This window comes from Pygocentrus nattereri, chromosome 10 (assembly GCF_015220715.1).
Source record: "Pygocentrus nattereri isolate fPygNat1 chromosome 10, fPygNat1.pri, whole genome shotgun sequence".
NCBI classification, from domain to species: domain Eukaryota; kingdom Metazoa; phylum Chordata; class Actinopteri; order Characiformes; family Serrasalmidae; genus Pygocentrus; species Pygocentrus nattereri.
The window spans coordinates 23,472,846-23,485,047 of NC_051220.1; the positions used below are offsets into that span (position 1 = coordinate 23,472,846).

The 12,202-nt window shown below is 40.2% G+C and overlaps 1 protein-coding gene across 2 annotated transcripts in view; it reads left to right on the forward strand.

Moving 5' to 3' along the window:
- The first annotated feature begins 14 nt into the window (after positions 1-14).
- Positions 15-12,202, forward strand: part of stard9 (StAR-related lipid transfer (START) domain containing 9) — a 55,307-nt gene continuing 43,119 nt past the window's right edge. For both annotated transcript variants that reach the window (XM_037541878.1, XM_017694521.2), the window contains exons 1-2: positions 15-245; positions 6,410-6,479. In XM_037541878.1, coding sequence (XP_037397775.1) covers positions 199-245; positions 6,410-6,479 — 117 coding nt within the window. In that variant the 5' untranslated portion in view covers positions 15-198. The remainder of the gene's footprint in view (positions 246-6,409; positions 6,480-12,202) is intronic.

The following is a 12,202-nucleotide window of genomic DNA, read 5'->3' on the forward strand; positions in this document are numbered from 1 at the left end:
GAAGTTCCAGCGGCTCAGTCGCGCGCGCGTGCCGTGCGGTTGTTCCACGCGGGGATGAATGGCACGATTTTCAAAGCTCGTCGTCGTCGTTCCCCCTCATTTTACCCGGAGGAATTGTTGAGGGATGTGATCTCGTTATATGGGCTCTAATCTCAAAGTTCACTCCAGCGATTCCCTCCGCGCTGCTCTGAAGCACGAATGGCAAACGTGAAAGTCGCGGTTCGAGTCCGCCCGTTAAACTCAAGGTAAGAAAATTATGTTCAGTTGTCTCATCACTCGGAGACGCTGTGTTCGCGTTCCTGTAGTGTATTGTATGGCCTGAAAACTGAGGTACTGAAAGTGCCTTTTGTCAGGTGTTGGTATTGTTGCTATGTGTGGGAATTGGACGTCGTTGACAGCCACAGCACTGCCTCCGAAACAAACGAGTTCATGGTTCCTCTTGCTGGTTGAAGTGACGTTAGTGTGTTGCTCTTGCTGAAGTTCAGTTGAGCTAACTGAGACTGTGAGGCCGGGTTTCTGCAGCAGTGAGTGTAACAGCTGCTAAATGTTGAGGACTTTATTTAGTAAGTGTTATTTCCTGGCAATTTGACTTGTGGAATTTTGTTTTGAACAAAAATGGTTGGCCCAGAAAAAAGGAAAAAAAAAAAACAAGGTTGGCAATCACTGCAGGCCTCCATGGGGTTAAAGGTCTGTAGACCCAGCCTTTTAACTGTTCAGTATCTGCGCCTAAACCTCTTGGTTTTATGGAGCAGCTTTACGTCACAAACCTAATTACACTCTGTGCTAATAACTTGTGGAAAAAATGTGTTTTCCTTCAGCTCCTCAACAGCACCAATAAAAGCCAGACTTTGGGTAGCCAAGCTCTGCTCTAGTAGTAGTGTTCCCCATGAGAGCTCGGTACCCCACCCACCAGCCTGGGCCAAATTACAACAGTATGTTGGGTTCAGGATGAGGGGGGTGCTGAGGGGGTGGTGTACAGGACGTAAAGAAACCCTGAACACATCAAGGCACACAGAGCTGTGAATTAGGACTGGCTTTTGCATGTGCCTGGCCTGTCCACTGCACTGTTGTCTTTCCGGCCTTGATATTTGAACGGCCTCTCGCAGCGTGCGTAACAAAGGGTGACCTCAGAGTTTACTGTTCCTGTTGTATGAATGGAGATGTCTTTGTTCATGAGCATGGTTCGGTTCGAGCATGTAGATGACAACAGATTCTTCTGCTGTTTGTTCCTCTTTCCTTCCTATCTTAGTCAAAGTAAAATTCAATTGAAACTTGATCACAGTCCATGCTGTTCTGATATATTCACAGGTGGCACTTCATGGCCAGTGCTCAGTGGTCCAAGTAATGTGTCTTTTCCTTAAAACAAATTTCCCCTCCATGACCCTGCTTCGAGTCTTTTCTCCTGGCCAGCAGTGTCTGAGACAAACAGGCAGGCAGGCACACTGCTGAGGTTTTGGCAGAGCCTGAATTTTGAGGTTGGCGGAAAGAGAGATGTCTGCATGGTACTGCACAGGCTCAGTTAGGGGGCGTCAAATGGGTCCCCGTGAGAGAAGCGGCAGATCAGGGCAGTCATCACTGCTGTTTCTTAAACATTTGGGGGCTATACGCAACATCCTGTCCATGGAAAAAAAAAAAAAGAATACATCATTAATTTTGAACAGGAGAAAAACATTACTTGAAATGGGGGGAAGAAGGAACATACTTAAGGGACCCCTGGTGGCTCAGGGGGTCCCTCAGCAACTGTTTATAGTAAGAAATAGCCCTGCCAGTGACGTCAGATCAGGACTTCATCCTGTTCACAATATGAATAACAGATGTAAGTCATCCACATTTTCATTCCCTTTGTTTTCTATATATTTCCATTTTTGTACATCCGATTCACAAAACATGCCATCCTACAGTACACTTTCACCCCTGACTTAGGAGAAGGTTTTTTTGATCATTTAAATCTAGCTGGACCAAATTACTTTTATGTTTTAAGTAAAATAATAATAATAATAATAAAATAAAGTCCACAGGCAGATACTGACCACCTGTGAAATCATCGTAGATCTATTATTATTTTTTTCCCCCTAATCTTGACAGCGTAATCAGTTGACCTCAACTTTTAGTGGTCTTGCTGCAGACCCAAAGACCTCTAATGCAAATTTTAATTCAGTCTTATTCATGTTCAAAATTCAGATTCACACAGCTTGGCGCCGGCCTCGGATTTCACTCTCTTGCATCAGTCTTATCCGGACCCGGCAGCTGGAGTGCACACACAGCTGTCTCTGCTCCTCTGTCTTCTCTCTTACACAAACACACACTCATACTCGCATGTGTCTCCTTTTTCTCAACTGTGCAGCTCATGGAGTCCTTCCCTGGTCTGTTTTGTTTTTTGTTTGACCTACTCTCAAGTGCGTAGTGCAGTGCTGCAGATGCAGAGTGCTCTCCTAGAGCCTCATGGCCTCTCACTGTTTTGACCTGTGTCTGAATAAGATCACCAAAGAGACACTTTGAGAAAGTTTGGCTTTTTTCATTGAAAGTATTTTGCCTGTCTGCGTACAGCATGGAATCACCAGGCAGATCAGGCTAATAAGTGACAAATTGCTCACACTATATTACCAAAATTATACACTTCACACGCATATGAATGTGCCATTCCTTAATCCATAGGGTTTAATATGATGTTGGCCCACCCATTGCAGCTATAAGAGCTTCAACTCTTCTGGGAAGGCTTTCCACAAGGTTTAGGAGTGTGTTTGTGGGAATTTTTGACCTTTCTTCCAGAAGCGCATTTGTGAGGTCAGACACTGATATTGGACGAGAAGGCCTGGCTCACAAAGGTTGAGTTTAGGACTCGGTGCAGGCCAGTGAAGTTCTTCCAGTCCAATCTCACTCATCCATGTCTTTATGGACCTTGCTTTGTGCACTGGTGGGCAGTCATGTTGGAACAGGAAGGGGCCATCCCCAAACTGTTCTCACAAAGTTGAGTGCATGGGAGCAGTCTGTAGTAGCATTAAGGGTTCCTTTCACTAGAACAAAGGTGCCAAGCCCAACTCCTGAAGAACAACCCCACACCATAATCCTCCCTTCACCAAACTTTACACTTGGCACAATGCAGTCAGACAATTACCATTGCCAGATGGAGAAGCATGATTGGTCACTCCAGAGAACACATTTTCACTGCTCTAGAGTCTAGTGGCAACACTTTACACCAATACATTCTACGCTTTGCATTGCGCTTGGTGATATAAGTCTTGGATGCAGCTGCTCAGCCATGGAAACTCATTCCATGGAGCTCTCTATGCTATTCTTGAGCTAATCTGAAGTTCACATGAAGTTTGGAGGTCTGTAGTGATTGACTCTGTAGAAAGTTGGCGACCTCTGTGCACTGTGCCCCTCAGCATCCACTGACCCTGCGCTGTCATTTTATGTAGCCCACCGCTTTGTGGCTAGGTTGCTGTCGTTCCCAATCCTCTCCACTTTGTTATAATACCGCTGACGGTTGACTGTGGAATATTTAGTAGTGTGTAAATTTCATGACTGGACTTCTTGCACATGTGGCATCCTTCCACAGTACCATGGTGGCATTCACTGAGCTCCTGAGAGCGACCCATTCTTTCACAAATGTTTGTAGAGGCAGTCTGCATGCCTACATGCTTGGTTTTATACACATGTGGCCATGGAAGTGATTGGAACACCCGAATTCAATTATTTGGATGGTGAAAATTGCATGTTGTTGTCAAATTGTAGAGCTCTAACACAAATTTCCTTTGTTTTTTGACCCTATGACATTGTGATCTCTGAAAATAAATGTATATATCGCTAATAATATAGCTAAAATCAAGTAGCAACCAGCTTGAAGACTTTTTTGTTCATGGTGTAAGTATCTATAAGCAGGTTTGTCATTTTTTTTTTATTTACACAATTTGAAGCTTGCATATAGTTTGAGTATAAGCTTCAGTTACTTGACAATTCAAGGTCCTAGTATTCAACTAGTGAAATGGTGTTCTTTATATTTCATCACGGGAAGATCAAGACAATTGTCACTTTAGCAATTCAGTGAAACGGCAGTTTGTGTTTTAAAAGGATTGTAAAATGTGAGTAAGTACACTGCTCAAAAAAATAAAGGGAACACTCAAATAACACATCCTAGATCTGAATGAATGAAATATTCTCATTGAATACTTTGTTCTGTACAAAGTTGAATGTGCTGACAACAAAATCACACAAAAATCATCAATCGAAATCAAAATTTATTAACCAATGGAGGCCTGGATTTGGAGTCACACACAAAATTAAAGTGGAAAAACACACTACGGGCTGATCCAACTTTGATGTAATGTCCTTAAAACAAGTCAAAATGAGGCTCAGTATTGTGTGTGGCCTCCACGTTCCTGTATGACCTCCCTACAAGGCCTGGGCATGCTCCTGATGAGGTGGCGGATGGTCTCCTGAGGGATCCCCTCCCAGACCTGGACTAAAGCATCCGCCAACTCCTGGACAGTCTGTGGTGCAACGTGGCATTGGTGGATGGAGCGAGACATGGTGTCCCAGATGTGCTCAATCAGATTCAGGTCTGGGGAACGGGCAGGCCAGTCCATAGCTTCAATGCCTTCATCTTGCAGGAACTGCTGACACACTCCAGCCACATGAGGTCTGCACGGTGTTGGGCTGTGAGCACAACCCCCATCTGTGGACATCGGGCCCTCATACCATCCTCATGGAGTCGGTTTCTAACCGTTTGTGCAAGACACATGCACATTTGTGGCCTGCTGCAGGTCATTTTGCAGGGCTCTGGCTGTGCTCCTCCTGTTCCTCCTTGCACAAAGGCGGTGGTAGCGATCCTGCTGCTGAGTTGTTGCCCTCCTACGGCCTCCTCCACATCTCCTGGTGTACTGGCCTGTCTCCTGGTAGCGCCTCCGGCCTCTGGACACTACACTGACAGACACAGCAGACCTTCTTGCCACAGCTCGCGTTGATGTGCCATCCTGGATGAGCTGCACTACCTGAGCCACTTGTGTGGGTTGTAGAGTCCGTCTCATGCTACCACGAGTGTGAAAGCACCACCAACATTCAAAAGTGACCAAAACATCAGCCAGAAAGCAGAAAGGTACTGAGAAGTGGTCTGTGGTCCCCACCTGCAGAACCACTCCTTTATTGAGTGTGTCTTGCTAATTGCCAATAATTTCCACCTGTTGTCTATTCCATTTGCACAACAGCTGTGAAATTGATTGTCAATCAGTGTTGCTTCCTAAGTGGACAGTTTGATTTCACAAAAGTTTGATTTACTGGGAGTTATATTGTGTTGTTTAAGTGTTCCCTTTATTTTTTTGAGCAGTGTATATTATAACACTTTGCTGCTGTGAAACACGAGTATGTGAACATGCGCCAAGGACTCGTCCTTAACAAGGTGACTGAGAAGCCAAAGATAACATGGGTGGTAATATGCTTGAAGTAAGGCTGAATTAGCTTTAAAAACAAAAAAAAAAACATTAGAAATGTTAAGGTACTATACTAATGATATGCTCAGTAGGACCGCTAAATGGGTAGGGCACATTGCTATAATACTTGGCATGGCTTTTTTTGCTAACTAGGCTAACTGGTGTTAACTAGCTTAGCGTAGTGTTAGCTAGGTGTAGAAACTGGAAAATTTCTTTGACAAATTCCTTTCGTTAACGATTACAGATACTGGAATATCAAAATTAGTCAACTTGTACATCCTAGCTACATTAGCCTCATAGCTCTAGTGCAAAACTAAAGATATTTTGGACATCAACCATGTCTTACATGGTTGACTACATTTGATCTCTCTTGTCATCTCTTTTATACTCACGTTTAGCTCATGGAGTATTAAAGCGCAGACGTTATGAAAGAGGAGACCAGTCATGGGTTGAAATGAGAATGGGAAAGCTTGTAATGCTCAACATGGCATCTGTTTATGGGGACAGTCCCACCGTTCATTAAAAAGAGCCAATCAGCTTGCTGGATACGCCGTGAGCGGGGAAAGCCCTCCTTGTTGTCAAAATCTGCACAAGCACAGAAGCCAAAACTACTCAAAAACGTGTTTTGTTTGTGTGTTATTGTGTGTTATTGTGTGTTATCGCTATAAACTGTTTTTTTTTTTTTTTTTTTTTTTTTTTTTTTTTTTTTTTTTTTTTTGGTCAGATTTTACCAGTGACTTCAAATATGTTTTAAAAACAGTAATATTACCTTATTTTCAAGCAAAAATGCAAAGATGACCACAGAGTGGACCAACTTTCCTAAAAAGACTCTGATGAACATCATTATTCATAGTGTTTCAGTATAATGACGCTGAAAATAACCTCTGCTGTTCTATTCAATTATAGACCTGTTAATATTGGTTTATAGAAAATAGGATTTTTGACAATCTTTTCAGACACTACATGTTGTTTGCCTTCCCCAGGGAGTGTGTGGATGGAGGGAGGATAGCTGTACAGGTGGAGGACAAAGTGGTGAGAGTGAGAAATGTGAAGGTAAGTATTGTGCTACCGTTAATGAGGGTGTTCTTTCACGGTATTACTAACGCTTTGGCATTGAGCATAGAGTGTTAACAGTGCTGTTAGCTTAAACACATAAAAAAAAAAGAGTAGTTTTGTGTAATAAAATGAAGCCGAAGGAGGAGTCTACTGTTTACACATGTCCGGTTTTAAGAGCTGGTTAGGGGAGGAGTGAGGGGGCAGTGGAATGTTACTCTGAGGATATCTCAGCAACAGGAAGTTTACAGTGAAGATTATCCACTTCCTGCTTGAGTACTCTGCTGTTTATTCAAAGTATACTGAGTCCAACAGTCCAAACACAGAGACATCAGCTCTACTTCATTAATGCTTCCATATACACACTTTCACTCAACAGCATCACAGTCAGAGTAAACACTGCAGGGTCATACTTTCTCTAAACCGGAATTCCACACCTTATTGTTCTGACTGAAACCACTAAACCTTCTAAACCTGATTTGTGGGATGATTGTGTAGAAAAAGTGCCTGTTTCTACTGACGAACTGACGAAGATTTGTGAAGGCTTACTGCAGCGTTAGAATGCAGGGGTGCATCTTGGGTAGTCACGTTTACGTGATTAAACCTGAATGCTTGAATTAAAAATATATATTAAGTCTGCACTATGTAAGACTTCTTTGTTAAAACGGAGCATTACTGAGTCATGCCTGTGTAATATATGGTCTGTGTGTCATTCTGTAAAACATGAAGTAATAATTTAAAGTCAGGGGTGTCAGATTTTGCAGTCATGTCTTTGCTTATTAATGTCACATGTGCAGACTCAAATGTAAAATCAACATTATGCTGATAAAAATGCAACGACAGTAGTAGATAGTTCACTTCCTCACATCCTTGGAAGACATGTCGTGCACCAAATTTTTGCTAAGTTCTCATTGAATACTCAAAATGTTCTTTGTTCACATTGTGTGTAATTGCACATTTCTACCAGAGAGGTCTTCAAAACTTGCATAGTGTAGCTCTGATCATAATTCATTACTGTTATTAGTAAAAAGCCTTAATCAGAATTGAGTTCCTAATAAATAGTTGGCTAGTTATTACTAGATTACTTATAGAACTGACAGTAACACCCATAGTTACAACAAAATGAAACTGATGCCAATTCTGTCTTTTTATTTCCTGATACCTAAATGTAATATTTAAATACATTTAAACATAAATGTGAGTGGTACTAGAACATGTCAGGCAGGTTTTGCAGCTTTATTGTGACAATAAGCTTGTCTTCTCTGCACACTGCCCCAGGTTTTGCTAGTGATTTAAAGTGAAGGTGGTCTAAGCCTTGCCAAAGAGGCAAATCTGCACAAATAGGAGATTCAATGTTTAATGAATTCTTTATTATATAGGCACTAGATATTAGTTAGACCCAAATATAAACCCCTTCTTTTCATTAAGGGGTTAATGGAATGACAGAAGTCTCACATCTGGTCAGTGCGGGAAAAGAATGAGGGAGGAAACAAAAACAGAGTGTAGCTCAGATTTGTCCCAAGAGGAGTTATTTAGAGAATGTAGGGCAGTTGAGAGAAAAATGATTGGCTATCACAGACATTTGACTGGGGATACAAAGTTAGGAAAAAGTGAAGCATGCACATTAATGGTTCTTGATCCAGTGTTGGGTCCATGTACTTTAGGAATCAGAAGGCAAGTTATTAATTACAAAGCCATTGTTATGAAAATTAAGTGGTAATCATACAGTAGTATGCAGGGTGGGGGGGTGATAAAACCATAAAATGTTCCCTAATTTTTTACACAAACCACATTTTGTGTTTTCCCCCCAATAAGAGGAACTGTGAATTAAAATGTCTTATCTGTAGACATGTATTAAAATATTTTCACTTATAACATATAATTGGACCAGAGACACCTAAACATTTGTATACAACTGTATATCAAACATTTTAGAGTGCTGGTTTTGGATCATTTTGCCTTTAGCATCTTCACAGACCTTTTGAGCCATCCTAAGTGAGCAAAGAGGAAGAAAACAAGCCTAATAATTGATTTATGGGTGCAAATTACCAGTAGTGGATGAAGTACACAAATCATGTACTTAAGTTAATGTAGAGATACCCAAGTTTTACTAAGATACACAAAATATTACTCCAGTAAAAGCAGAAATCCTCCCTTTAGACCACCACTTGATTAAAAGTACAATAGATTTCAAAAGTTCTTAAGTATCGAAAGTAAAAGTATTAAAAGATTAATTATTACTAATGTGCTATTATCATTTTGTAACAAGACTCTTGCTTTACACTTAAACAAGTTTAAATATAACAAAAACTTGCTTTAAATTCCGGTTCACAAACGTGTTTTCCTTTACTAATGTTGCATCTGTAAGTCTCTGTTCATAAATGTAAACTAGACAAAACAAATTTGCTATAAAATGATGTTTGTATATTCAGAAAAAAGACACATGCCAGTCACAACTGCATATGTGTACATATTTCTATATTGTGGTCTATTTACACAAAGTTCGGGTAGCGCCAGGAGTTTCTTCCGTCATTTATGTAGGAAAATTTTATGCCCCTGCACTGATGTTGAGCCGTATGCTTGCACTGAGTCGGTATGTCCAACAGGTCAAAACAAAGTTCGCGCTGTACCCTGATTGGTGGTCTTCATGCTTCTTTTGGTTTGAAACCAAAAAGGGATGACAGATTTCACAGACTGTATGTGAGATATTTGACTTTGACATATAGTGGAATGAAACTGAAAAGTCACCCAAAATGGGTGATACTTCAGTAAAGTAACAAATTCCATTACTTAGTTACTGTCCACCACTGCAAATTACTGACACAAAAGAAAAGCCAGCTCTGTTTGATGCTAAATAAGCAAAACTATATTGCAACTTGTCCAAACTGATCCATTTGATCTTAGGCTGAATTACACTTAAGCTGAAGTGCATCAGTTTGAGTAAGCTGTAGTATAGTTTTGTTTATTTTGCATTAGCAGATAGGAGTTTGACTTTTATAGATTGATCCTAGATTAGCCTGTTGGCTCCACATCATATGGGGTTCTCTGTGTGGAGGATCACGAGAAACCAGGAGGAGAAACAGACTCTTGCTCCCTTGCATTGTTTGAATGAAAACCCTGTATTATTCTTGGCTTAATTCTGCCTATTAATTGTAAAATAATTGTCTACTCTTATAAGATGTAGCACAAAGATTGCTGTAACTGGACAGATTATATAAACTCAGTTTGTAAAAACTGCTGGATCTGTATTTAACAGCCGAGTGCTAAGGTTCATTAGTAAAGCTGTGGGTCAGAGTAGTGTTGTGAGGTAACCAGCGCTGAACAGAGCCAGGAAAGTGCAGCACTACAATTGTAAACATAGCGTTGCCAGGGGCCATGGATGCCCATGCTCAGGCAAGTTTCTGCACGCTCCTGTCCTGCCATCTTGGCATGAAGCATCATAGTGTCAATAAAACACATACACAGGTGCACAGCCACAGCTCAGGTGTGTGTAATGGAGCTGATAAAGTGCTGATAAATTCATGCGTGTGTGTACATTTCACCTCTGCACTGATGTGTGTTAACACATTATGCTGACAGTAAATGGAAGAACGGTTTCCTATATGTCAGCAGAGTGTTATTCATGGATGGTCAAATCATTCATTTCTCCTTTAGAATGGTCTAGAATATTCTTGTCTTAAACTTCCATCTCAAGCACAGACTGTGTATCAGATTTTGCCTTTAAGCTTTGCTTTATTTAAGGTCCATTAAACCTTACAGTGCATGTCCTCCAACAGCTATTAAACATTATAGCAAACGTAAATTACCTGACAGTACACTTTCACAGGAATACTTTGCCAGTAAATCCAATTTACAGAAGTTTCCACTTTCCCCTATTATAGTCTAATGTAGGTTAGATGTCTCCTACCAGACTTTGAAGGGGCCAACAAAATATAGCCTTTCAGGCCAGGTTTTAGCCATCAAGCTTGGATCTGGATAAGAAAGGCAAAGTTGTTAGGATTTTCTTTTGAAAGACCTGGTAGACCACCAAAACTGTCACCATCAGATAAAGAGTAGTGAAAGCTTTTGTCTTTGAGAGATTGGAGAAAATAAACCTCCACTCTTGCTTCAGATCTGAGAAAAACATCTACATGTGGTACTGTCCATCCTTCCACTTTGTGGAGACAGCTCAAAATTATGAGTTTATTTAGCTGTCAAGAAGTTGTAACTGAGAAAAGAAATTTGACACAAAAAAATGCATATCAAACAAAGTAGCTGCTGGTATTGTCAGTCCAGACCTCAACATTACTGAATATGTTTGGGATTACTTGGATGATGAAAGGCAGAAAACACAACCAGCTTCTAAGACTAAATCTTAAAGATAAAAATGTAATTTCTTTAAAAATCTGGAAGCAAGTCTACTGAGAGGAATAAGAATGGAAGCTGTAAGACAAAGACAACACACTACACACTTTTTGAAAAAAAATATATGTAGTTGTTGCAGCTTTTGTGTAATTTCCTGTAAAATGTTTCTTTTTTATGTAAAGACATATGGAGTTTTTTACAAAACAACGTAAATTCTAACTTCTGCCTGGTGCTATAACACCTTTAAAGGACAGCAGCGAGTAATGCTTGTTTATTTGAGCTTGTGCTGTGTTTGTGCTCAGTTGAAAGTGTCAACAACTAGGACGCAATTTGGACATTTTCATTATCATAACAGGCCAAGCACGTGTACAGTTCAGAGCATAGCAGAAAGACTAATACACAGTCTCTTCAGTGACACATTTACTGTGGATGCAGCTCTTCCACAGCAGCTACATGCAGTAACAAATCTGTGCCAGAGCACTACCTCACAACAATTAAGTCAGCCATAGCTAGAGCTCAATTTTAAGATAAGTAGAGGTTTTTTTGTTGTTGTTCATTTTTTCCTGTTAACTCATGCTCAATGTCAAGGCAGAGCACTGTAAAACCGTGTCCGTGATAATCCATTTCTGTTGTGCAAGTGGCTTCAGTTCCGGTGGTCAGTGGCACATCTTGATCAGGGAGATATTCCACAAACCAAGCTAACTCAATAAGCCTGGTTAATTTTCAGTTGCATGAAAGAAGCTAATCTTAAATCCTGCTCAGTTACCATGGCAACATATACTTTTGGACAAATATGCTCCATACCAGGTTAAAGTTGAGGCTTAGCACGACTAGATCAATTTGTCACAGGCTCACTGGATTAAAGCATTGCTCTAGAACAATAAACGGTATACTATGTTTAATGTTTTTATTAATTATACTGTGGGGTCCCATGAGATTTACCATTAGGAGTATGTTTAATTTAAAAAGCATATAATTTAAAAAGCCATATATAGAAACAAGTATTGGTTTAATTTAATGAATAACTATAAAAAAAATGTTTAGAAGTAGTCAACTTCGTATTAATTCTTGGCATGAAAAGGTAAACTAATGCAGATGAGAGTCTTTAACTGTGAAAAAGTGGTTTAAATCAGAGGTTTATGCAAGGTAAAATATAAAAAACATACACATAGTGTAGATGATAATACTGTAGACTGTATGGGTGGTGAAGTTATGAGGGACATTCACTCCCTGAAATGAATGTCTACAGAATTTTTTTTAAAAAAGGGAACATTTTTATTAACAAAAGGAAAAAAACTTTTTCATTAAAAATAAGTGTAAATTGAATACAGCAAAGGTTCATCCAGATATGATCCAGTTAATGCAAGGTTATAAACATA